General features: G+C 46.7%; 1 protein-coding gene across 3 annotated transcripts; it reads left to right on the top strand.

The window, feature by feature from the left end:
* The first annotated feature begins 7027 nt into the window (after positions 1 to 7027).
* On the top strand, positions 7028 to 22550 carry IGSF1 (immunoglobulin superfamily member 1). Of its 3 annotated transcripts, none has more exons than XM_051827543.2 (20): positions 7028 to 7102; positions 9464 to 9600; positions 9751 to 9777; positions 10382 to 10456; positions 10736 to 11023; positions 12869 to 13153; positions 13396 to 13689; positions 14169 to 14447; positions 14778 to 14898; positions 16730 to 16800; positions 16897 to 16929; positions 17325 to 17615; positions 17944 to 18222; positions 18824 to 19111; positions 19898 to 20185; positions 20345 to 20632; positions 20824 to 21111; positions 21235 to 21513; positions 21850 to 21973; positions 22130 to 22550. In XM_051827543.2, the coding sequence occupies exons 2-20, from the start codon at positions 9564 to 9566 to the stop codon at positions 22263 to 22265; spliced, it is 3771 nt and encodes a 1256-aa protein (XP_051683503.1). In that variant the 5' UTR covers positions 7028 to 7102; positions 9464 to 9563; the 3' UTR covers positions 22266 to 22550. The 3 variants fall into 3 exon arrangements, with proteins under 3 accessions (XP_051683503.1, XP_051683501.1, XP_051683504.1); XM_051827541.2 differs by having other exon boundaries at positions 10175 to 10456; XM_051827544.2 differs by lacking the exon at positions 21850 to 21973 and having other exon boundaries at positions 10175 to 10456.
* Positions 22551 to 27277: the final 4727 nt, after the last annotated feature.

The raw sequence follows: 27277 nt of genomic DNA, 5'->3' as shown, positions 1-27277 counted from the left end.
ATTTCAGCTTAGATGGAATTTACAGGTATCTTCTCAAATACGCCTTGCACATGAAAAGTCCAATGCACATAATTAAAGTTTTTAAACTTGAAAGAAAAGAAATCATCCGTCAAGCTGATCAGAGAGAAAGAAGTCATTTTCTTGAGTTATCTCCCACTGCTTCTCCCAGGCCATTTAGCAGGGAACTGGACTGGAAGTGGAGCAGCCAGGACATGAACCAGCACCCATATGGGATGCCAGCATTGCAGGCGGAGGCTTTACCCTCAAGCCACAATGCCGGCCCCCAAGATGTAATTTTCAACAAAATAAAGATAGGTCTGACACTCAAGTATGCCTTAGTAACAGTGGAAGAGAGATCAAGCTGGAGAAAAATCTGCTATCAGCTGACTTTCTTGGGTCTGAATCCCCAGTGAACCATCAAGCCAAGCTAGCTTTCCCATTTGGTAATAAGTGAAGAATCTTTGACAGTCACAAGGACTTGATGTACAGTGTGAAGGCCCCGACCTGCAGCTTGCCACGGCCCACAACCCGCGCCGCCCTTCGGGACTCCAGCTGCATCCTACCCCATCCTTCATTCAAAAGCCGCTCCCCAGTTCCAGAACCCTGGTCTCCCCCTGCCCCAGGAGTAGGGTCTTAGGTCAGTAAAATTCCTAAATAGTCGGAAATATTCACAATTTCGATGTTCAATTAAAACAAAACAAAACAAAAAATTCTCCTAAATTACAGGCTTTACTGAAAAGAGCTGCAGCCAGCAAGGAGGTACTTCTTCAGGTAAATGACTAAATTCACTTAGAAAGCCAAGTTTCTTAGTAGAATGTAGATCTTATTTTAATGATTAATTGTATTGTGATCAGGATCATTAGTGGAAAAGGAAGTAAAAATGTAATGATGTACCCAGTTGTTATAATATATGTATGTGTGTATCTACATGCATGCACACATACATACTTCATGGGAAGGGAGGATGGAAAATGTTTTTAAAAAAGAAGGAAAATGGGAAGGGATGAGGGAGTGATTAATGGGAAGGAGGATGTGAATGTATCAAGATAGTAATTCAGGATGGATTGGCTAGGACGACATTGAGCTATGATAGATCAAATAAGAAACAAAGATTGTCAACTTAAACTTAACGAACTATATAAAATTGGCAAACTTGTTTAGAGAAAGCCTTTCCCCACCCTCTGTCAAGGGCACATGGATCTTAGGAAAGTTGCCCATGTCCTAGTGCACAAAACAAGTAGAACTCAATGAGATGTGTGGACACTTAAATGAGTGCCTATGAATCTCTGTTGTTTTAAGAAACAGATTGTAAACAGTGGGTTATGTTGCAGTGATGTGTTTCGAAATTGCTAACTTATATTGCTTGTGCAATTTAGACATCTCTATTTAACTTTAATTATATAGCTGATTAATCATACAACAAATGGAAATAAAAACCCAGTTGTTGACTTCTGCGCTTTCCTTTGGACAAGTGATTAAAAGTAAATAGAAAAGAGCCCAGTTGTGCATTCTTCAGTAGAATTCTCCTGCTGCTCCTTGCCTTCCCCTTCGAAAAATTCCTACGGTGTGGACACATCGGAGGCATGTCAGCCTCAGCAGCAGTAAACTACTTTCCTGGCAATTGGATTTTCAAAGCATTCTGCCTGGGGCCAACTTAAGCTATCCTCGAACCCTCCCTGCTGCCTGTCCTAGGCAGTGGGACTGAACCTACCTGCTTTCCTTCTCCAGCCATCAACTTCTTGCAGCACAGAAAACACTTTGCAGCCCACCTTCAGAGCCCTCCTGCATTTTCCAGCTCTGTCTCTGAACTTGTCCCGCACTTCATCGTGTGCACAGATGCATATTGTTTCTCACATAGGCAACATTCATCCTGTGATGCTAGGAGATTTGCTGCTTGGGGACAGCAGACCAGCCTGTACTTTTTTTGTGTGTGAATAGTACACAGGTCATACAGAATTTTGTGGCCCTGCTAGATTGGAACAGAACTAAATACCATCTTCTCTGTCTACCCATTAACCTTACATTAAATTCACCTAGGCAATCACACTGTTCATTTGCTTTGCAACAGCACCCAGAAGGCTGATCACACAGGACAATGAGTGTTCTGATTAAATAAGTTTCTGGTCTGGTCTATCACTTGCTTTTGAATTATTCTACGAACTCCCTGCACAGCCCTGAAAATGCAGTCACATATAGCTTCTGGGAGTGACTTAAGGCACCAAACTACAGCCTTAACAACTGAAGTGCTTGACCAAGGATACATTGAAACCCAACCTCTGTGGGTTGGTCCCAGTCTTCCTGTCCAGCCCTATTTCCTACCTCCAAATTAACCCCACATTGCGCTTTGCCCTTGGCAACTCACTTGCCTGCTTGGGCCTCCATTTTTCCCAGAACACCAGTTGCCTGAGTGCCTCTCTCATCTATTCCGCACCCCATGCTACTCCTCTGTGCTGCAGAGAAGGAGAGTGGCTGGGACCAAGCGAGCAGTGGGGAGAGGTGCTAAAATACATTATCAACTTTCGAATGAAGCAAACACTCCAGAGATCTGACACAGGCATGGTATGGTTTCCCCCAGCAGCGAGGTGGGAGCAGGGGGAGGGGCAGCACAGTGCTCCTAACTCTCTTGAGAGTGTATAGAAATTATCAGAATTCTTGGGTTGTTTGGAGAAGTTTCTGCTTCCTGAAGAAAACCACTGCCCTAAAACAGAAAACTGTAGGGAAATGGCTCGTTAGCAACAGTTTCAACACAACTCTCTAGAGGAAAAATCCTGATTTGTAACATTTGCTTCAGTGAGGAGAATTCTCTGACCATGACCGATTTTGAGCTGCCACTGTGATGTCACTCAGTGCTGGGTTGAGATAAGATGTACTCATTCGGCTGTCCTGAGCCAGAGTTAGCCAGTTCCAGCACACCACCGGGAATAGGCCAGCTTTGCCTTTGGGATACTCTTGCTTGGGATACTAAAAAACAGAGTTAAATTGATGATGATGATGATGATGATGATGATAATAATAATAAAATTATGGGGAAAGGCTCCACAGACCATCCTGTGGCCCTTCATTGCAGGTCCTTCCCTGGAACTCCACCTTGAAGCTCTTCTAGTGCTGCTCTGACCTCTGATCAGCCTTGGAAATGTGAAGGAACCTCAGCAAGTTAGTGGAAAATGCCTATTTGAGGGAAAAAGAACTGTGTGCATTGATTTCAAAGATATGTGTGTGCCCATATAAAATGATCTTAATTCCATTCTTCCATGAACTTTTTGAAGTACCCTAGTAGCTGCCCCTTTTCTCTAGGACCAGAAACCTTGTCTAACAAATCACTTTAGTGCTGCCTCTACATATTATCATACTCCCGACCTCACATAATCTGGTGTACAGATGCTCTTTAACTTACATTACGGTGATATCCTGATAACACCCATTGTAAGTCAAATATGCATTTACTACACCTAGCCTGTGGAGCATCCCAACTTGGCAACACAGTGCACTGGAGTCTTGGTGGCTTCCACTTATAAATGCAAGCCTGATGGGGAGCTGCTCTCGCTGCTGCTGAACCTCACAGGAAAAGAATAGACTGCATGCCACTCTCCTGGGAAAAAATCACCACTGAAAATCCAAAAACATTTTCTAGTGGATGCACATTGCCTTCACACCATTATAAAGTTAAAAAATCGTAAATTGAACCATCGCAAGTCAGGGACCATCTGTATATTTAATGAAATCTGCTGTTTAACAGGTGTCTCATAATCCATAAAACGTGACTCTTAAGCCTTTGCTGGAAGAACCCTCTGTTCTAGGTCTGAAAGTGAGAAGGGGTGTGGCTCAAGGATATTTGTGCAGGATAGTAGAGGCTGGAGCTCTTATCCCAACACCTTCCTCTCCATTCCACCAGCTCAGGGGGCCACAGAGAGTCATTCATTCTAGAAATATTCCACTAAAGAAGAGCTATTCAATAACAGAATAAACCAGATGAGAAGCCCAAGCTTCTTGCAGTGTGTGTGTGTGTGTATGTGTGTGTGACAGAGAGAGAGAGAGAGAGAGAGAGAGAGAGAGAGAGAGAGAGGCTGACTTAGGGTCAGAGATACACACTGTGTATCAGATTCACAATGGAGGAAGACTAACAGGGTCAACGTCAAGAACTCCATCTCAGATAAATCTCACCCCCACAACCCTCACACCCTCTTGACCTCTATGCCTGGTTTTACAATTTCGACCACTCAAGTTTTCTCCAGGGAGGGTGCCAGGGTTCAAAACCTACCAAGCTAACCTGGAAACAGAGTTTCTGCCATCTTGTAGCTTGAATGAAGGACTTCTATGAAGACTGAGTAAGAACTCCCTTTAAGACTTCAAAAATATCCCAGAGCAAAAGGCAAGAGGGAGTGTTATTCTCACCCAGGCAGCACTCCTGAACCTTCTCAAGCCTCCACGCCAAGTAGTGAGGGTTCTGGGCTCAGACTGCTGGTCTGAAAACACAAGCTTCAGTCCCAACTTCAGCTTGTAGAGAGACATGGGACTCTATCATTGTTTGCTTCTACAGTATTAATGGTATATTTGATTGGTGCTTTTCTATTTTACAAAAATACTTCCACATTTTGTTGAGCTTAGTTTTGTCATCACAAGCATCTATTGCAGAGGCAGCACAAGGTAATCATTCAGAACATGGGACTGTATATACAGAGTCTCCAGACTGGACCCTTAGCTCTGCCACTTTCTGGCTGTGTTGGCTTTGGACAGGTTGCTTATGGCTCTGTGTTACAACATCTTCATCTGTAAAATGGGGCTGATAATGATAGCTAGCCTACAGTGTTGCTATGGGGATGAAATGACTTAAGATTTATATAGCACTTAGTGCCTGATTCTCTCATGGTGATTTGTATATAAATGTTTTGAAAATCGGCATGGATGCTTTCACACTAGAGATAATAACTGTCACTACTGTGCTCTAAGCAACCACCAGATTTGTCCAATGTAGCTTCTTCAGTGTTTCAAGAACTCTTGTTCTCCCCATCTCTTCCATTCCCACTGCCCTAGTTTAGGCACATAGGCACAGCAAACCACTAGCCCTGCAGGGCTCTACTTGCTGGTCTGCCCTATTGCAATCTTCTTCGACTCTGCAGGCTCCCACTTGTCTGGCTGCCTCCTGCTCATGCTCTATCACAATGTGTCCTTAGATTATAGACTCTTCAAGAGGAGAAACCATCATCTTTGAATTATCAGCATCCACAACAGTGCCCGCCACAAAGAAAGTACTCAACAATCATGTGTTGAGTTAGTGGTGGCTTGCGGTGTCCCAGGCCCTATGTGTTGATGTACACGAGGGGTCTCATTCAATCCTACCCAGATCCCTACATGGCAGCAAGTGCAATTGTTATCCTCATAACACAAATGAGAAAACTGAGGCTTGGAAATGTTAAATGGATTTTCCAGAAGCACATAAATGTTCTCATGGCCATTCTCTTCCTTACCCGATAATCTGCAGTGTATAATGATGGCAAATAGGTGAGGATACCAGGAAGCTACAATTGATATAACTTGATGCATGAAATTATGATATTGCATTTGCTCATCAAAGGAACTTTTACTGGGGCTGGCGTTTGGCACAGTGGCTAAAGTCACCACTTAAGACACCTGCATCCCATACCAGAGTGCCTAGTTCAAGTCCTTGCTACTCTGACCCAGCTTCCTGGTAATGTGCATCCTGAAAGGCAGCAGATGATGATTCAAATACTTAAGTCCATGCCGTGTTGCAGGTTCCACATTCCAGGTACCTGGCTTCAGCCTGGCCCAGCATTTGGGGAGTGAACTAGCTGATGGACGACATCTATTTATTTATTTTCTCTCTCTCTCTCTCTCTCTCTCTCTCCCATAAAAAGAAAATAAACTATTTTTAAAAGACCTGTTAATATGTTTTTAGTTTGTTCTCAAAGTATCTTTCCTTAGATAATTTGTAATCTTTTGTGAAGGAAAAAGTCACAGAATGAAAAACTTGTCTATTTCTTATCCAACTGGTCTGTAATATTGATACTGCTTATCAATTGGTCCGTGAGACCATTGGAGGCTACACTTTAATCCCATCATGTATGTCAAGAGTATAGCTAGGGTCTTATCTATGCATTATGATTAAAAATATTTTATGGCCAACAGAAGTTATGAACGGTCGCTCTGTATAGTCAAAATCATGTTATTCTGAGGCAGGAGGGGAAGGTTTTACAGATTAACGGTATTGGTGGTGGTGGTGGTGGCAGTGCCAGGTAGCATTTATTGAGTACTTACGATGTGCCAGGCCCACTGTGCGATTTTGCTTGCATTATCTCATTTAAGCCCTGTGCAATAGGTTCTGCTGTTTTCTTTCACAGGGAAACTGGGACTCAGAGAATTTAAGTCACTTGTTTGAGGTCACGCATCTAGTGGCTGTGGAAATCTCAATACGTGGGTCTCGAGAAAACCTCTGCTTTTATTAAGCTAGACTTTGAAGGCTGTCCACATTATTTAGTCTTCTCTGAGCCTCAGTTTCCCCACCTGTAAAATTGAGGGAAAAAATTTACTTGACTTATAGAGTTACTGTGAAGATCAGAAGGAACAGATGTCCGGGACCCAGGAGCACACAGCAGATATTTAAACCATAGTAGCGATGTTTATGCATAAATGGGACATAATAAAATCTCAGATCCCTTTAAAGACACTGGGGAGGTGGAGAGGAGACTCTCCAGTTCTGGATGTCTTAAGAGCTGGCCCTCTCCCCTTCCAGAATAGAGTGGCCCAATGAAACTCTGAGCGACAGGCGAGGGGGCAGGGGCCTGAGTTTGGCTCCAGCAACCTCGGCTGGCAGTCGGAAGAGGGGCGGGGAGCTGGGAGGGGCGTAAAAACTGCGGGCGTCACAGGACTGCAGGTGCTAGGCAGAGTTGGTGTAGGTGGGCTCCCAGAGCCTGGCGAGGGAGGGGAGGAGGTCGGGGCGGGCCGGCCGGCGGGAGGGGGAGAGAGGTGGGCGGGGCTCGCAGCCTGAGAGGCTGTCCTTATACAGCTCTTCGCATGCCGGGCAGTTTGCTGCATCTGGAGGAGCTCACTGGAGAATCTCCAACGTCGGAGCGGCCCTTCAACTACCGTAAGTACCTGCAAATGAGCGCATAGTCCAGTGGCTGAAGATTAATTACTGGCCACCAGATCCCAAAATGAAACCCCGAAAAAATCTCCCTGCTGTAATTAATTGTCATAAATCTAACTGCCCTCCAGACTAGCCCTCGCCACCCCTTCATCCCTTCCTTTCCTCCTCGCTTGTCGGATCCCAGCGCTGTCTTACTGAGAATCTCTGGGCAGTGTGAAATCTTCCTTTTTCCTTCTCAGTCTTCCCTCCAAACCCTCAGAGGAGCAGGTACCCGGCACCCCGCCGAGCCCAACCCCTTTGATTCCTGGAGCCCTCAAAGCTATGCAGGAGGCGAACCTTTAGGCATTTCCGGGTCTGTCACCCTCCAAAGCACTGCGGCGCTGCCTAAGGGTGGGGAAAGTGCTTGGGGTGAGGTGAAAGGGGAGGGTAAAAGGGCCCAGAGAGCCCAAGTTGGGGGTGGGGGTGCGGGTGAAAGGCCAAAAATGGGCGTGGCCAATTAACCTGCATCCTACGGCTGTTCACACGTTGCCTGGGCAAAGATTCATTATTTGGACTGGCTAGTCAATGGAGCAGCTGGTTTAGTGATTGAGAAGGGGTCAGCCATGCTGAGAAGCCCAGCTTCCCTGAGTCGCTCAAACTCTCAGGAGGCAAAGACCCTGATCTGGGGTTCCAGGTGACAAGTTTGGGACCTCAGATGGCATTTCCTGTGTGGAATCTCAGGTTGAACCTTTCCTCTGGCTTCTCCCAATAAATCCTGGCCCAGTGCCTCAGGGGAACAAAGCAACAGGGTGGCACCCAAACCTTGGCCTGGCCCTGAGGTAGAAAGAGCGCCTTTAGGGCAGTACACGGGTTTGGATGCCTGCTTTGCAAAGAACAAATAACCACCTTTTGAAAATGAAATTCTCACTCTATGCCTGGCACTGTACATAACGTAATCTCTAATTCATCACAACGACAATGCTAAGCAGCTACCATTCCTCCTCTTAATGGATAAAGAAAGTTCAGGGACGGTCAACTGAGTATTTCTCCAGGAAAAGTGAGACATGAAAAGCAGAGCTCTGCCTCCTTCCATCATTCCCTGGCCACCTCTTTTCCACAGCCCTGATATTGTGAAAATGAAACTTTCCCTCTTCCCGCTGCTCTATCCTACTTCGTCTTTATCTATCTATCTATCTATCTATCCATCCATCCTACCTGCTGCTCTATCCTACCTTGCTGGATGAGGTCCTAGGATCAGTTCGGAAAAGCAAAATCACCCCTGTCTCTGTTCTGGAAACTGCTTCTACCCTACTTCTAGCTAGCATTAGACAGCTGCAGTCAGCTAGGCCCTCAGATGCTGAATACAGAGTTAGTTGAGGAAAATTATCCTGAGTTTGTATAGTGGTGACACACTTTTCCTTGGCAAAAGATTACTCTGGGAGGAGAGAAAAAAGGCACAAAATTTTAGGGGTGTACCTTGTAGGTATATGTGGGGGCCTATGGTTAGCAATGACTTCTGGGAAAATCCAAAGACCTCCCCGAACTCAAAGAGCTTTGCCATATTTCCTGAAATTCAGTCAATTTCATTTTCCCTGGGGGTAATGAACAAAACTGGTTAAAAGCTATGGGCAGCCAAGAAATCCTTTACACCTTATGTTAACTTAGGTGTAAGCAGCTTGAGTCCCCAGTACCTACTTGAGATGAGAATATTGAGCTTTGAGGGTAAGAGATAGGAATGAGAGTTGTATTTGGATGATCTGAAGCATTTCACAGAAGGGAAGGTTTTGATAGGATTGATGGGGGGGGAGGGAAGTTCAGGAGGGGGACAAGGGCTGCCTTTGGAATAGTGGTTTTAGAGGATGGGTCTTGGTGTTAAATATATATTTGAATTTTGGCCCTAACTTTTTATATCTTTTGACTTTGAGCAAATTATATATTCTGTCTAAACCTCAGTTTCCTCACCAGCAAAATGGGGATGCTAAGTGTGTTGGAGAACTCAGTGCATGTGTGTGTGTGTGTGTGTGTGTGTGTAAGCAAAGGATCTGAAAAGGAGACTGCCAGCTCCCATCTCTTCTGTCCCATGGGGCTTCTGAAGGCTTGTTTGAGTTTGCCTTTTGGGACCTCTGAGATCCCAGGGACAAATAGACATTCAACCAAATCTGTCATTGTACAAATCTGTCATTGTGCATGCCAGCAAGGACCTTGGAGGGGAAGCTGGGAAGTGAGGAAAAGAGACAAGCAGAGCAAGTGGCAAGTGGCCTTGTAATGGCCCGCATGCCTGTGAGGGAGTGGAATGTAGTGTTGTCAAGGGCAGTTCAGTGATCTCAACTAAACTTTAAGGAGCAGGACAAGTCCTGTGAGTAAAAACAGTTCTGCCTTTAGATCCCACCACCTGCTGATAAGCAAAAGCCTTCAAGACCCAGAGCGCACAGCCGGCGCCAGAGGCCCCACAGCCCTGCACAGACCAGGGAAGGAGGCCACCATGCTGCGGACATTCTCTATCTTGCTCTTTTGCATTCGTGAGTACGAGGAAGGGGTGAGGGGGAAAGCGACCGTGTCGGAGGTATCCCATGAATGGGCACTTTGGGGAGGTGGAGGAAAATGTTGAGGTTTGAGGGTAGAGTGGAAGAATGCAGGGGGCTCTCCTTTACGATAATCTGTCTTTTCAGGGCTGAGCCTGGGTGTGCCATCCCTAGGTAAGTGAGTCCTGCCCTCTCAGGTGCTTTCCTTCCTGAAGTATCCAAGACTTTGGCCTGCCCTGGACATAGCTGGTTTGAGATCCCAAAGACAGATTAGGCAGGTTGGGGATCACGGCACCTCACTGCGTGGCTGGCTTCCTGTGGAATAGTGTGGAGCTTTATCTCGGAGGGAAAGGAAGGCAGATTTGTACTTTATTCACCAACACACTTGCATTCCTTGAGCAAGTATCCTGGGGTCTGTATCCCATACCCCACACAAATAGACACTGCTGTCCCTAAGGGAAGCCAAAAGAGGGATGTCTGTCAGAGCTAACTTTAGCAGACATTGTGGGGGCATGTTATGGGAGGGAGAAGGCTGGGCTACTCACATCTTTTTGATCTTTGGGAATAATAGTGATGGAATCTCAACCGGAGCTGTGGATAGAGTCCAACTACCCGCAGGCCCCTTGGGAGAACATCACACTGTGGTGCAGGAGCCCCTCTCGGATATCCAGCAAGTTCCTGCTGCTGAAAGATAAGACAGAGATGACCTGGATCCGCCCTTCCTTCAAGACCTTTCAAGTGTCATTCCATATAGGTGCCCTTACTGAATCCAATACAGGTCTTTATAGGTGCTGTTACTGGAAGGAGACAGGCTGGTCGAAGCCCAGCAAAGTTCTGGAGTTGGAGGCACCAGGTAAGAAGATAGGTACTTGAGCATAAACTCCAGCTCCTGGGATTCAAACTTGCTTTCCCATGGCAGGATTTGTTTCATTCATTCATTCATTCATTCACCTCAAATGCATGCATGCATGCATGCCTTCCACAGTTAGTAAACGAGAACCTCTGTATTAGGCTGTGACTCTGGAACAGAGATCACGCAGTGGAGCCTCATTTGAAGCACAACTCTACTTTGCTGCTCTTTGGGCAGCACTGTCCCTGCTCTTCCTAATTCCAGTTCATTCTTTCCTTCCAGGACAGCTGCCTAAGCCCATCTTCTGGATCCAAGCTGAGACTCCTCCTCTTCCCGGATGCAATGTCAACATCCTCTGCCATGGCTGGCTGCAGGATCTGGTATTCATGCTGTTTAAAGAGGGATACGCCGAACCCGTGGATTACCAAGTCCCAACTGGGACAATGGCCATATTCTCCATTGACAACATGACACCTGAGAATGAAGGGGTTTACATCTGCCGCACTCACATCCAGATGCTCCCCACCCTGTGGTCAGAGCCCAGCAACCCCCTGAAGCTGGTTGTAGCAGGTGGGTGTGGCCATGGCTGCTGGCATCTGACAATTGTTGTCCCAGGGATCATGGCTGGTTGAGCCAGGGCTTCTGGTTTTACTTTCCTCATCCATTTCTTGGGCCCTGCAAGGCCTGTGAGCTAGAGTCATCTCACATTTTCCTGAGAAAGAATTAGAATCACACACACTGCAAGTCAGATGAATGGGAGCCCATCATTTCACTAGGGAGTGAACCCAACAAACTGTCCAGCAGCTTTCATTCAGTGAAATTCTGTTCAATATCATGCCTTCATTCATTTAATCAGTATTTATTGAGCACCTAATATGTGCCAGGCACAGCCAATGCAACCTTATAAACCAATTTTTGAAACTTTAGATATAGTCTATTTATGATTATTATTTTTAAGTGTGGAAAATAGAACAAATTGCTAGTGCTGCTGATTAAAAACAAAACAAAACAAATGGCAAAGAAAGTGGTAGCTCATGTTGTAGAAATGGCTTTATAAATTACTTTGGTCCCACATGAATAGAACCAGTAAGACAGCACCAAGCTCTAAACACAGAAGGCTCCCTAAAATGTCCAAATACCAGACGCATACCCCAGTCCTAGCCCTCCCCACCCCTGCCCCATGGCCTGGGTGTTGATGGAATTGGCTGTATTTGTTTTAGTCTTTCTATCAAGCTAAATAGGCTTAGGGAAAGCTGTGGTGCTACAGAAAGTACCCTGGACTTAGACGCAGCAGTAATCTGGTTTCTAGTTCCACCCCTGACACTGCCTCCCTGCATGATCTTGAGCAAATCATTTCACCTCTCTGTGCTTTGGTTTCCTGCACTCTAAAACAGGAAAACAGTGTCTATCCAATCTATTCTGTAATGCCTCTCTGTTCCTCAGTTTCCTGATCTACAAAGTTGGTATAAAAATAATGCCTACCTCACAGGGTTGTTGTGAGGATTTACCTAATTATAACATCTGTACAGTGCCTGGCATATATGTTCTCAATAAATGGTAGCTATTAATTTCATTAGTATAGCTTTTTATTGAGGATCAAAGAACAAAGGGCTGTCTGTTTGAACTGAATGTACGAATGTTTGTTGTACGCATGCCCTTCCAGCATAGATCCGACTAGCACACACTTTCCTAGTTACCTGAGCACCATTATTCCCAACTAGTCCCTGAACTCTTGGCTGGCAGGGACCATGCCTTCTTTAACAATGTACACCTAAACCATCCTAATTGCTCGATAAGCATAATACAGAGATGAGTCTTCCATAATGGATTGTTGGGTGTGCCTGGGGTTGGGGTGAAGGAAAGAAACAGTGGTATGATGGTGAGGTTTGCCTTCACTTTTGTAGTACAATCTCCTTGCAGTAAAAGCCATGAAAATGAGGGTGTGGGCTCATTCTCAGAGCTTACTTTGATTTAACAGTCTTATTGGCCAAATTCTATTGATTGGCTTCTTCCAAACTTATGTTGGAAGTAGGGTCTTATGTGAGGTTAAAGTGTTCCAAAGCTTTCAATACAGCAGTTGACACTCAGGGTAAATAGAGATTAAAGCAGAGTCATTTTCAGAGATTTGATTCCTCAGGTGGTTGGAAGAACTCCATTTGGCATTTCAGAGACTGAGGACAGTACACACACTCCTCCACATGGCTAGAGCTCAGTAGAGCTTATAAAGTTCAGTAAAAGTGCAGAGGCATAAGCAGACCTACCCTTGATTACCTCAAGTTTCCAAAAAAGGGGCAGAGAGAGGATACAATAAACTTCAGCTATCATTTCTTGTCCAAAGAAACCAGGAAAATAAAAACCAAAGCTATGAGAGAAGAATCATCCTACCTCTAACTTCAGGGTCTCTTGCCTTTCTAGGACTCTACCCCAAACCAACTCTGACAGCCTATCCTGGGCACATTATGGCACCTGGAGAAAGCCTGAGTCTCAGGTGCCAAGGGCCAATCTATGGAATGGCTTTTGCTTTAATGAGGCTTGAAGACTTGGAGAAGTCCTTTTACCACAAGAAATCCATAAGGAATGAGGCATATTTCTTCTTCCGGTCTTTGAAGAGCCACGACGCTGGACATTACCTCTGTTTTTACTATGATGGGTCCTACAGGGGTTCACTTCTTAGTGATATCCTGGAAATCTGGGTAATTGGTAAGAGAGGGGTGTGCCATGGAACCCAGGTTAGGGAATAAGGATACAGAAACTCCCTTTGGGACTCCCTGGAAAACCTAATTGTGCAACCAGGGCTGACAGTGGAGAAGGGTACAGAAGTTGTACAAGTGGGGTTAGGCATGGATTTGCCAAGAGTGTGTTGCAGGAAGTGGAGGAAAAGAGCTCTTAAGCAGCAGGAAGAGAAAGCCCATTAGCCATTTCTGTTTTGGGTCTCATCCTAGACACCTTCCCTAAGACCTGGCTACTTGCTCAGCCTAGTCCTGTGGTCCAAACGGGTCAGAATGTGAGCCTGCAGTGTCGAGGACCAGTAGTTGGAGTGGGACTTGCCCTCTACAAGAAAGGAGAAGACAAACCACTTCAATTCTTGGATGCCGCCAGCATCAATGACAACAAATCATTCATCCTCAACAATGTGACCCTCAGTGATGCTGGCATCTACAGCTGCCACTATCTTCTCACCTGGAAGACCTCCATTAAGATGACATCACACAACACCGTGGAGCTTGTGGTTGTAGGCAAGTGCTAACAACTGCTTTTTATCATAAGCCTGTTTTTTTTTTTTTTTTTACCATTATTACAGTGTTCTAAGAAAGAACTAGTTGTCCTGCACTCTCTCAGAGCTATGAGCCAAGGGAAAAAAAAAACACTGGAGGGTGGTGTGGAACTTTTTCCAAAAACTTTAGGGACCTTCTCTCCCAGGATTATTACTCTCAGAATGGCCAAGCTCCATTGTGACCCTGGGAAAAAATATTTTCTTTAAGGCCTGGGAAAGTTCACATGTGTGAGTTCTTCCTAATTGAAAGTGGGGAACCATGAGTCTTGGAGCACCATGGAGTAGGCCAAGGAATTTTGACTACAGTCAAATTTTGAAGTCACTGGTCAAGTGGAAGTGGAAAGGAAGCAAAGACCAAATGCAGAGCTTAGAAGCATTAAGTCAGGGAGAGGGGCCTGGGTTCAAGGTCACTTCTAACTCTAGTCTCTGGATTGGTTTCAGATAAGCCCCCTAAACCCTCCCTGTCAGCTTGGCCCAGCACCGTGTTCAAGCTAGGAAAGGCCATCACTCTTCAGTGCCGAGTAGCTCATCCAGTCCTTGAGTTTTCTCTGGAATGGGAAGAAAGAGTAACATTCCAAAAGTTCTCAGTGAATGGAGACTTCGTCATCAGTAATGTTGAAGGGAAAGGCACAGGGACCTACAGCTGCAGCTATCGCATAGAGGCACACCCTGACATATGGTCACAGCGCAGTGAGCCTCTGAAGCTGATGGGACCAGCAGGTGAGAGGCTAACTGTTCATAGGAGCTCCCCTGCATGCCCCTGGAATTCTAGAGCAGTGCCCAGAAAGATGTAAGAAATGGAGTCAGGGGCTTGGAAGTCTAGGCCCGTGGGTTGGGGTCTCCCCTTCCACCCGGGCTGTTGTAACAACCAATTGAAGGCAGTGAGTAGGATGCCTTCAAGGTTCGCATCCTCTATGGAAAGGATGGCCACTTCTGCCTCACCCTCTCAACATAAGTAGGTTCGGTAACCAGCTCCCCTTTCCCCATGGTACGTATTCACCTGCCCCTCTCCCCACCAAGGCCCCTGCTTCTGGTCTTCTCTGGCCACAGGCTTTCTCACCTGGAATTACGTTCTGAATGAAGCTATCAGGTTGTCCCTAATCATGCAGCTTGTTGCCTTGCTGGTGGTAGTGCTGTGGATAAGGTGGAAGTGTCGGAGACTCAGAATCAGGTAACTGTCTTGACTCAGTCCTCTCTTTCCTGAACCCAGATGAGTCTAGGCCTAGGCTCCCTCCGAGTTTCAGGAACGCATCATGCTATGCTTGAGATAAATCACGGGGGCATATCCTATAGGTTTCCTGCCTTCTGGGCTCACCTCACAGAGCGGCAGCACCCAAGCCCGAGGGTGGAAAACTGTAATTCTCCAGAGCTGGAGAAGTAATCAGAATCCCATCCAGTGACCCCCACCCCTACCCTCACCCCAAGATCTCCTCCCAAACCACTTTGCCCCTCTGATGTGATTGACTTCCTCCCCCTTACTTGGCCTGAACCTTTCCTCTTCTAAGAAGTTGTGCTGCCCTGCCTCACAGGTTGTTATCCAACTCCCATGCTCACTTGCCACCCTCATTGCAACCTAGAGGGTCTTGTGCTCCATCCTAGTTACTTCACAAAGCTAGCCTGTCACTCTGGCCTCCAACCACCTGTGCAGAGCACTCTTGGGACATAGTCTTCACCTGGATGGGCATCTGATGAGCCTCAGTGGATGGAGCCAGGGACTCAGCTTCTTTCCCTAACCCACGAAATGGGAAGCCAGATTGATTCCTCTGCCATTTCCTTTGATGCTTCGGTGTTCTCTGGTCCAGCTACCTTTCTCCCTGCTCGCTATGGCTTGTGCTCAGGCTAATGTTCTTGGGAATGAGACCTCAGCTCCTGAATGCCTTGTCCACTCCCTCTCACCCGCTTCTGGCTGCATTACCCTCCTCCACCGGGATCATAGACCTGTGTGTGTTTAAGAGTGTTCAATACACAACGGATGATGACTATGGTTATGTGTGTCTGTGTTTTCCAGTGGGATACGAGGGATAGATTGTTTGGGCAATGAGGAGGGGGGCACCTACGGCTTCTGAAAAAAAAAAACACCCTTTGAGTTTTCAAAAAGTTTCAGTGGCGGTCAAGTTGTAGTTTTTCTCAGGATCTTTCCTGAGGCCCATGCACAACAGGATAATCTTTGAGCTAGAGGTTAGGTGAAAAAAATGTGTCTTCACATGCCCTACCTGGGCCCAGGACCAGTGAATCAAATAATGAGCTCAGAAACTAGATTTCAGAGAAAGCAGCTTTGAAAAGTATGTTTTCCTGATCAGGAAGTAGGGTCAGCGTTTTCTAAGTACAAATTGTCCAGTGGATTCTGGCTTAATATCATCTAATTCTACAGGACCCATGACACAAAGCTGCTGCTGCACATTTCTAGTGATAATCTGGGGGGAGGGAGGGAGGGGGATCCCTGTCCCTGGCAAGTTTAGCTCAGCACCGACTCTTTTCTGGTAATTCATCTCGGCTGCCTAGGCAACCCTTCCATAACAAAGGCAGGTGAGGCAAATTGGTCTGAGGACCAATGCTGCCATAATAACAAATGCTTCCAAACTTAAACTTGATGACGGAGAAACAGGCAAGTTTTCTCCTGCCGCCCCGACACGCGCCATCCAGAGATGCGGATCACATTGAGCTCCAGGAGTTCAGAGAGCAGGAGATATAAAAGCATTTTCACATCTGACGTCCAGCAACAGCCTATTCAGGGGCCACGGGGAGCTGACATATGATATGGGCTGGAGAGGGGAAAAGGGGAGGGGGGGCACGTAGGTCATGAACGAGAAAGAGGTTTGCAGGTGGTTAGGCCCTCAAAAAGAAAAAGTAATCAATGTCAACAGAGATTATATCCCATTATCCTGGGCATATCCAATTCCTATTGGGTAGTGAGTAAACCAATGACATAAATTGCCGCCCCCTTCTCTCCGCCCTCCCCCTAATCCCAGCAACTCCTCTCCTCTCTTTTCTGGTCTCACTAGAGAAGCCTGGTTGCTGGGAACAGCTCAAGGGGTCACCATGCTCTTCATAGTCACGGCCCTTCTCTGCTGTGGTGAGTACAAGGGGGTGGGGAAGGGGCCTGGGCAGAAGGCCGGGGTGAAGTGCCGCGGGGGCGGGGGCAGAGCCCTGGCAGCAATTTCTTTTGCAGGACTGTGCAGTGGGGTATTGACAGAAGAGACTGGTGAGTTTTCCCTGCTGCAGACTGGGACATTCCTCTCTGGAGATCCGAAATAACTACAGAGTGTCAGTGGCAGTGGCCAGGGAGTGACTGGTTGGGAGGGAAGGACAGCCAGGAAGGGGCACTTGCTAAAGCTGCTGGCAACATTCACTCTCCAACTCTGCCTTCCTGCCTGCAAAATTTCCCCCAACTTCTGCACTTTGCTGAGCCTCAGCTGAGACATCCGCCGCCCCTTTTCCCCAGCACCTGAGGAAGGAAGGAGGGAAGGAAGGAAAGGGTCCAGCCTGGGGTTGAGAGGGGAGGTGGGCAGTTGTGATCTGGGGCAGGGGTCCAAGGGCGAGGAAAAGAGGAGGGGGTGCGAAGGAAGAGGATGTCTTCATTAACTCTGCTGTTTCTAGAAATAATCATGCCAACCCCTAAGCCTGAGCTGTGGGCAGAGACCAACTTCCCCCTGGCCCCGTGGAAGAACTTAACCCTGTGGTGCAGAAGCCCTTCTGGCTCAACTAAGGAGTTTGTGTTGCTGAAGGATGGTACCGGGTGGATCGCAACTCGCCCGGCCTCAGAGCAGGTCCGGGCTGCCTTCCCCCTTGGTGCCCTGACCCAGAGCCACACCGGGAGTTACCACTGCCATTCATGGGAAGAGATGGCTGTGTCGGAGCCCAGTGAGGCGCTTGAGCTGGTGGGGACAGGTAAGAGAAGGCAGCAGGCCCTCCGGGGACGGGTCCCCGGCACCCTTGGGGACTCCAGCATTGTTCCTGGGAGTGGGGGAACGCACACGGAGACCGGAGACCGGAGCCCAAGGGACTGGTGCTGCCGGGAGGAGAGGAGGGGCATGAGGCTGGGGGAGGGGAGGGAAGGGGAGGAGAATGAGAAGAGACTGACAGCAAGAGCAGAGAGCCAGCCTAGGATAGATTTCTGTTTGTTCTGACAAAGTGACGCGGTGCAGGGGTGGGGGTTGGGGGGCATCTGAGCACCTCCAAACTTCTGACTCTTTTTCCATCCCATGTTGTTGCCCAGACATCCTCCCCAAACCTGTGCTTTCGGCTTCTCCCCCAGTCCGGGGCCAGGAGCTGCAAATCCAGTGCAAAGGATGGCTGGCAGGCCTGGGGTTCGCTCTGTACAAAGAGGGAGAGCAGGAACCTGTGCAGCGACTTGGTGCTGCGGGGAGAGAAGCCTTCTTTACGATCCAAAGAATGGAGGATAAAGACCAGGGCAATTACAGCTGCCGCACACACACTGAAAGGCGCCCCTTCAAGTGGTCGGAGCCCAGTGAGCCCCTGCAGCTTGTCATAAAAGGTAGAGCTGGAAAGCGGGTGCGAGGGAGGAGGGGAGGCACGGCTCTGGACCAGACACTCCTCTCCCCGCAGCAAAGTTTGCTGCTGGTCCTAGGAGCCTGTGTCCAATCTTAGAGCCAGGCAGGCGTGGCGCTGGGAGTGCCAGGGCCTCTGGCTGCACGATATTAATAGCCATAATCGTTATTAATAGCTTGGGTTTGTGGAGGCTGATTGAATTTTTCTAATTATTTTCCCATCAATTATCTCATTGAGCCATACGGCGAATCTTCAAGGGAGGTGCAGCAAGGCCCCATTACCCCCTCTTGTCCAAATGGTCAAACTGAGGCTCAGAGAAGCAGCGGAGCCCTAGTGAGCGCTCACTCCCTTCTTCCCCAGCCTCCGCTGCCTGCCCTGATGACAGCCAGGATTCCCTGGAGGAGGGGGCGGGGGGGGAGGAGACAGGGCTCTGTGTGGGAGATTTTTAAATGCACTGACTTCTGAATGAAATACTACAGAGAAAGCAGAGCCGCTTCTTAGCCCCAGCGTTTGCTTGTTTTTTTTTTTTTTTTTTTAGTTTGTCTTAAGTTGTTGTTGGTGGTGTATTTTGTTATTTTGCCTTCTAGAAATGTACCCTAAACCTTTCTTCAAGACATGGCGCAGCCCTGTGGTCACCCCTGGTGCCCGAGTGACTTTCAATTGCTCCACCCCTCAACAGCACATGAGCTTTATTCTGTACAAGGACGGAAGTGAAGTAGCATCCAGTGACCGGTCTTGGGCAAGTCCGGGGGCCAGCATTGCTCACTTTCTGATCCTATCAGTGGGCATTGGTGATGGAGGGAACTACAGCTGCCGCTATTACGACTTTGCTATCTGGTCTGAGCCCAGTGACCCAGTGGAGCTTGTGGTGACAGGTTAGAGGGGGAGAATCCCCGTGGATGAGGTGCCCCCATCCCTGGGACAGTAGGTGGAAGGGCTGTCAGTGGGAGAGGAAGACAGGCTCCTCCTAAAAGACACTGAGAAAGCGCTTAGGACAGTGCCTGGCACGTGGCAAACAGTCCCATGTAGAACAGCTGTTCTTCTTCTTATTACAGGAAGAAGAGACAAAGGAGAGGGGGAGAGGCAAGTCATTCACTTCTGCAGAAAGAAGTGAGGCAGATGGGGTGGGGGGTGGGGGGGTACGATCCAAGAGCCAAGCTCCAGTTGCCCTAGTTCTGAAATCTTTTTGTAGCTTGGCCTTGAGCTTTAGGTTCAGTGTCCACTTTTTCTTTAGCTGGGCTGTCAGAGATTGGTGGGCTGGACAGCCCTCAGAGAAAGGGAGAAGGCCTTGAAATGTCAGCTGCACATTATGCAGTCATTACAAATGACACTTTTCAAAGGTTGTTTAACGTCACAGGAAAAAGTTAACAACATAAAGTGAAAAATATCCAACTACACACTGTGCATGTGGTAAGGCCTCAGTTATGTGAATAGTTATAGCTACATGGACATGAGCATGCACAGCCAAAAATACATGGAAAAGAAATATAAACAATGGTTATGTTTGACTGATAGAATTGTGTTTGCTTCGTTAGCTTCCCCCCCCGTATATGCTAATTTTCTACTATAAACATATGTTATTTCTTGGAATAGCACAGAGAAAGTGATGTGCAGAATGCTGGGGGAGAGCTTCTCTCATGTTGTGATCTCTTTAATTTCAGAATTCTACCCCAAACCCACTCTCCTGGCACAGCCAGGTCCCGTGGTGCTCCCTGGGAAGAATGTGACCCTGCGCTGCCAAGGAGCTTTCCAGGGCATGAGGTTTGCCCTCTTGCAGGAGGGGGCCCAGGCTCCCTTGCAGTTCCAGAGTGTCTCAGGAAACACGGCAGACTTTCTTCTCCATACAGTTGACGCAGAGGACTCTGGGAACTATAGCTGTATCTACTATGAGACCACCATGTCAAACAGGGGATCGTATCTCAGTATGCCTCTTATGATCTGGGTGACTGGTAAGGGCACACAAAACATGGGAATGGGATGGAGATAACTGGAGCAAGGGTTAGAGAGAGAACTATAGCATCCAGGAAGGGAGAGATCGAGACTTGATTCTGTGAGTGATAACTTTCCATACTTCCCACTTGACATCTTTGATCTCTTTCTCCTCCTAGATACATTCCCCAAGCCATCGCTGTTCGCGGAGCCCAGTTCTGTGGTCCCCATGGGACAGAATGTTACTCTATGGTGCCAAGGGCCGGTGCATGGAGTAGGGTACATTCTGCACAAAGAAGGAGAAGCCACTTCAGTGCCACTCTGGGGATCCACCAGTAATGACGGGGCATTTCCCATCACCAATATGTCTGGTGCTAGCATAGGGCGTTATAGCTGCTGCTACCACCCGGACTGGACCAGCCCTATCAAGTTACAGCCCAGCAACACCCTGGAGCTCATAGTCACAGGTAAGGGAAAGGTGCTCTGGAGCGGGCAGGAGAGTGTTCCAAACAGGGAATAGACCAGTTTCGGGGAGGTGGTTTTCAAAGAGCTCAAGGAGAGGCAAGCAGCAGCCTTTCGTCTTTCTCGAACACAGACTTCAGGGGTGATGCCCTGGAAAGTGGCCTCCTCTCTCTGACCAGGAGTACATTTCTTCCAGGCTTACTCCCTAAACCAAACCTACTAGCCCAGCCCGGCCCCATGGTGGCCCCTGGAGAAAATATGACCCTTCAATGTCAAGGAGAACTGCCAGACTCAACATTTGTCCTGTTGAAGGAGGGGACTCAAGAGCCTTTAGAGCAACAGAGGCCAAGCGGGTACAGGGCTGACTTCTGGATGCCAGTGGTGAGAGGTGAAGATTCTGGGATCTATAGCTGTGTTTATTATTTGGATTCTGCTCCCTTTGCAGCTTCAAATCACAGTGACTCCCTGCAGATCTGGGTGACTGGTAAGGTCCTGGAGACTTCAGTTAAGAGTTAGAAGTTTGTAGTTTTTAGCAGTTAGCAAATAAGAGAGTAGAGGGTTGGGCTCAGAGCCACTTCTTCTAACTCCATGTCCTTGTTGGTTGCAGATAAGCCCCCCAAACCCTCTCTGTCAGCCTGGCCCAGCATGGTGTTCAAGCTAGGGAAGGACATCACCCTTCAATGCCGGGGACCCCTGCCAGGTGTTGAATTTGTCCTAGAACATGATGGAGAGGAAGCACCCCAGCAGTTCTCCGAGGACGGAGACTTCGTTATCAACAATGTAGAAGGAAAAGGCATTGGAAACTACAGCTGCAGCTACCGTCTCCAGGCCTATCCAGATATCTGGTCAGAACCCAGTGACCCCCTGGAGCTGGTGGGAGCAGCAGGTGAGGAGACAATCCCCCTCTGGTGGTCCTGGCATGACGCATGTGGGATCCCAGGGACAGTCCCCGTGGAGACACCCCGAACAGGAGAAGGGAGGGGCATTGGAGTCAAGATGTTGAGGAGGTGGGGCCTCAGGTTCACTCAAAGACAGTGAGAGGAATTCTTTCAGGCCTTTTCCCTCCACCTTTCCTGGGTCACTGACCATCCCTCTGCAGGCTCAGCACATGGCTCCCACGTGAACCCTGGAGGAGGCCAGAGTAAGGAGGCCACACGAGATCAAGGGAGACGCACACGTGCTAACCTCCGTGGCCTTGGTCTCTGCTCTTTGATCACCACAGGGCCAGCTGCTCAGGAGTGCACTGTGGGTAACATTGTCCGGAGTAGCCTGATCGTGGTGGTTGTCGTAGCCTTGGGGGTGGTGCTAGCCATAGAGTGGAAGAAGTGGCCTCGACTCCGAACCAGGTAAATGCCTCATCTCGGCCTCCTTCTGGGACACCTGAGTGCTGCTAGAAAAACAGGGATCCCCATGCTCCTCTAGCATCCGAGCCCTGCCACGTAGCCTGCTTTTAGGTTAACAGTCCTGGATTCTCCCTTAGTCCTGTCTTTTTCTTTACACAGGGGTTCAGAGACAGACGGAAGAGACCAGACCATAGTCCTTGAAGAGTGTAATCAAGAAGGAGAACCAGGCACCATCACCAACTCTCCCTCTTCACCCTCTCAGGAAATCTCAGTGGAACTGCCAGTGCCGTTGTAGTACTTCCTTTGCAAGAGCTTTCCTGTCCTCTCTTTTACCCTCAGATGCCTGCAAATCTACTGCTTACCCTGGGAGTCAGCCCCATCTACTGATCCTTGACCTTTAATCACCTGAGCTCTGTCAAGGGGATTCTGGGAGTTGAGGCTTCTACCAGGGTGAGATGTTTCCTGAAGAGAGGTTCCCCACCCTATAACTCCTCACTGTACTGATTTACTGGTGCATGAAATTCTATTAAAAACATATTCTTCTGAATAAAGAGAGTATTCACTATTTAACTGCAAAAAATGGTGGCAGTGGTCTTCTATTGGTCTGTTGTCCACTCACAGTTTAGCAGGAGCAATGTATTGGGCCTGATCACCAAGGCATAATATCAAAGCATGGAACTACTAGGACAGAGAAAGAAGTTCAAAGAGCGGGGAGGAGGGAGGGCTGCAAAACAGGTATTTCCCAATTTTGGTTAAGACAGGACACTGACCAGAGGGTCCTTTTGTCCTTCTATCGCATGATTGAATGAATGAATGAATGAAAAGGTGAATGAATGAATGAATGAATAGCAGTGTTTCCCTCCAAGCTGAGCCCAAGGATAACTAACACCAAAGTTGCATCCTTTATACCATGTTACTTTCAGGTCCCTCCCTGGTATACCTGCTTTCAAACAGCAGAATTAACCCTTTTGGAACACTGAAACTGGCCCAGTGTGCTTTCTGATCCTTATCTAACAATTGCGGACTGCAAATTAGTTCACTTGTAGGGATAGATAACTGAAAAAAGCTGAATGTTTGCCCCTCCCTATATGAAGGCCTGTATTCCCAAAGAAGTGCTCTTCTAGTGGCGGGAATCTCAGGGAATACTCAGGTGAAGTGGATGGTTTACAGCAGGGGATCCCAGATGGGGGCTGACCCTCATTCCCAGCCTTTGGCCACCTTTCATCTTGGATCAACATGCCCCTTGGTCCATTAGTTTGGGAATTCAGTACACATTAGGGGTGTGAGATTACAGAAGGAAGCTTACCTAGTTCCTGAACCTTGTTCAAGACCTCAGAAAAATAGATCTGTGAGTCCCAGAGGAGGTCCTGACCCCTTCAAACAACACCCTAAAGTTCTCTGTTCCCAGCATTGTTTAATTTCTAAGCTAATACTGTTCAATGGAGCAATGTACAAGGGTTTAGCACACAGTGAGTCATTTATCCCTGGTTACAATAAAGTTTAGAAAGCAACTGCTATATTCTTGTATTAGGAAATGTATTTACCCAGCAAGTTAATGAAAAAAGTGCATCCCATTTCCCTTAATCTTTACAGAATGAAACACTCTGAGTATTATAGACTAATTTGTAGTAAGCTCTCTGGAATGTAGAAGTACAAAGTCCCACTCTGATTTCCATTTGATGAGATTCTATTAGTCGCTTATACTAATTTCTTATAGTGTTTCTAAAAATCGCATTTCAAAAGTGCTTTTACATTTGAATGTAGCCAAAACTAATTGTTGCTTTTTGCCGAACACCACTCTCTGCCCTCAAACTCTCTGTCTCCAAGCCTCAATCATGCTGTATGTTTTGAACACTGGAAGGAGGCCCATCCTTGATCCTTTATTTTAGGATAAAAGTCTTTTGATCAGGTCTGATTTTTTTCTCCAATCTTTGGGTGTTCCAAAGTATATATTGTCAAGGTTAGTAGTAGAGCTGTGCAAGTTACCAAGCAATTGCTTGATTGCTTTAGCTGTTCACGAAGATAAAGAGAAATGGGAAAAAAAGAGCAGAGAGCAGAGGACTGAAATTTAGAAAGCCTTCAAGTTAGCAACGCAGGATGAAGATAAAGCAAACACGACAAAAAAAAGACTCTTGTGAAATCCAGCCATTGAACCTGGGGTCTGTTGTGTCAAAAAGGTTCAAACAGAGATCCTCCCGCAATCAGAGAAAGTTCTGATAAACCTTGCAGTGAGAAACCAAAAGTGAGATATATATTGACACTGGACTATTGGTTGGCTTTTGAAAACATTCATATATTTTATTAGAGAACCACGTTCTACACATTTGGGGGGGGGTAGTTGTCAATTAGTTGTGAAATACTTAATGACAAAGAATGGCTTTGGGATTTAACTTTACTAGTCTGTCAGAGCCCTCTCAATGAATTAAGTATCTATTTATAATGCAGAAGTCCTAACAAACTATCTCAATGAATTAAATATCTATTTATAATGCAAACGTAGCTTGTTGCTGACAATTCTCCACATGGTATGTTTTTTCAACCTGGTTGCCATGGGAATCAGTCCCTTTACCCCTGGCTGGCCTCTAATCATCAGCCCAGCATCAAGTAATTTCTGGGAAATGGAATCTCAATTAAGATGGAATGGACTTTTGAGAGGAGAATTTGTCTCTGGGACTCCAGGCAGAAAGGCCAAAGACCTCTACCAAGTCCTAAAAAATAAATGTAAATTACCCCTGATCTTGGGATCACACATTTTTGGCTCCAGTATCTGAGAGCTATAAAAATTGTCAAGTAAATGTGACCCAATTTGGCACTCTGAATGGAATTCCCTATATATCAAAGCTGACAGGTAGATACACAGCCTCTTCTTGTATACATCCAGGGATAGGGAGCTCACTACTTTATGAGATAATCTGAGAATTCCACATTGCTCAGTTAATCCCATATCTAACTGTTTATATTACCTTCATAATCACTGGTTCTAGTGCAACCCAGATGAAATTTACCTCTTCTTCTGTTTTGCTTTTTTTTTAATAGAATTTTCCTTTTGGATGCTTTTAATTTAATTTATCCTTTCATTTTAAAATTTTTACAACACAGAAAAATAACAATTGCACATATTTATGATGTACCTTGTGATGTTTCATTACATGTATACAATGTAATATATAACGTATACCAGCCAGGGTAAATGCATCTATCTCCTCAAACACTGAATATTTCCTTATAGTGAAAACATTCAAAATCCAATCTTCTGGATTTTTAAACTATTTAATTTATTTGAAAGGCAGAGAAACAGATGAAGAGAGGTTTTCCATCTGCTGGCTCACTCCCCAAATGTCTGCAATGACCAGAGCTGGGGAAGACCAAAACCAGGAGCCCAGAAGTCAATCTGAGTCTCCCGCGCAAGTGGCAGGCACCCAAGTGCTTTTATCATCACCTACTGCTTCGTAGGGCACACATTAATAGGAAGCTGAATCAGAATGGAGCTGAGACTTGAACTGAGGCATGCTGGTATGAGACGTGGGTGTCCCAAGAGGTGACTTAACGGCTATGCCATGTGGCAATCTCTATTTTTTTTAAGATTTATTTATTTACTTGAAAGTCAGAGTTACACAGAGAGGGAGAGGGAGAGGGAGAGAGAGAGAGAGGTCTTTCATCCACTGGTTCACTCCCCAGTTGGCCGCAACGGCCAGAGCTATGCCTATCCAAAGCCAGGAGCCAGGAGCTTCTTCTGGGTCTCCCACGTGAGCACAGGGGCCCAAGGACTTGGAATGTCTTCCACTGCTTTCCCAGGCCATAGCAGAGAGCTGGATCAGAAGTGGAGCAGCCAGGACTCGAACCAGCGCCCATATGTGATGCTGGCACTGCAGGCGGCAGCTTTACCTTCTAAGCCACAGTGCCGCCCCCCGCTATTTTTTTAATACAGAAATATACAGTGCATTAACATTTTCTGCGGTCATTATACTGTGCAATACAAACATCTACTTCTTGCACATAACAATCACAGAAAATTTGTAAAACCAGAATTAGCCACACAGTCTAGTAGTTGTCATTCAGTGGTGCTTCCAGAGTTTGGCCAACATTCATTTGTAGATGGACCTATGTAATTAACTCTCAATTAGCCAGGTTCCAGAGATACCAAAGTTCATGCCTAAGCCACTCTTGCCAGATTCAATCAAGCATTGTATGCCTTATATTTCTGTCTATTCTTCAAATATTTATTGGTTGCCTTCTATATGGCAGACACTGTTGTGGGCACTGGATACAGTAGTGAATGGGAGAGGCAACAATTCCTACCATTCCAGGGCAGAAAACATAATTATTAGAACCAGTAACACATTGTATGAAATATTACATGGAGATAAGTGCTGTGATGAAAATAAAGTAAAGGAAGAAGATACAGAGGTGTACTTTGTGGGGAACTGTGATTGTAAAGGGTAGTCTAGAAGACCTTACTAAGAGGGTGACATTTGAGTTGTGATTTCAAAGACATGAAGTCTTCTAAAAGACATCAAGTCGTGCAGCTGTCTGGCAAAGTATGTTCTAGTCAGAGAGGACAGCGGGTGCCAAAGCCTGGATGCAGGAGAATGCCTGGCTAGTCGGAGGAACTGTGAGTAGGTCAGTGTGGAGGGAACAGAGCAAGCAAAGAGGAAGGTAAGAAAGAGCTGAAGTCAGGGAGGTAATGTGACCATGACGAAGAAAGACCCTGTAGGTATTCAAAAGGACTTTGACTTACACCCTAAATGAAATAAGAAGCCAGAGGAGTGGAATTTCATTTAAATAGGACCCTCCAGCCTTCTTCATGCAGAACAGATGGAGAGTGGCCTAGGTGAAAGCAGAAAGATTTGTTAGACTATTGCAATAATCCTGGCAAAGGTGGCTGGGTTAGGCTGGGATGGTAGCAAAAGAGGCAATGAGAAATAGTCAGTTGTTGTGATATAATTTAAGGAAAGAGTCGACAGGATTTGCAGACAGATTGAATGTGGGGTGTGTTCTGTAAACATTTTCATTAGAAGAAAGAACTGTTTCAAATACTGCTTTCATGTTTCCCTCCCTGGATTATTTTCATCTCATCCACAAGAAAGAGTTTTCAATTCCTCCCAGTCTAGGTCACCATTTATGGACAGTTTGTCAATGACTTTGTCATGGTCCATCTAGAAACGCTGGGTGCCTGCAGTGATCTCACTAGCACAGAGTACAGAACACAGTGAGAGGATTACATTCTGGGATCTCAATTTAACATTGCCATTAATGCCATTGAAAATTACATTAGTCCTCAGGCAGCCAGATCACACAGTTGCCTCA

This window comes from Oryctolagus cuniculus, chromosome X (assembly GCF_964237555.1).
Source record: "Oryctolagus cuniculus chromosome X, mOryCun1.1, whole genome shotgun sequence".
Classification (NCBI taxonomy): domain Eukaryota; kingdom Metazoa; phylum Chordata; class Mammalia; order Lagomorpha; family Leporidae; genus Oryctolagus; species Oryctolagus cuniculus.
The sequence above is the reverse complement of the archived record's forward strand: the minus strand, read 5'-3'. Positions and strand labels throughout refer to the sequence as shown.

Coding starts and splice junctions, on each gene's coding strand:
- IGSF1 (XM_051827541.2), top strand. CDS start 9,564: ATGCTGCGGACATTCTCTATCTTGCTCTTTTGCATTC. Junction 21,112..21,234: donor CCTGCAGATCTGGGTGACTG/GTAAGGTCCTGG, acceptor TGTTGGTTGCAG/ATAAGCCCCCCAAACCCTCT. Junction 21,514..21,849: donor GGAGCTGGTGGGAGCAGCAG/GTGAGGAGACAA, acceptor TGATCACCACAG/GGCCAGCTGCTCAGGAGTGC.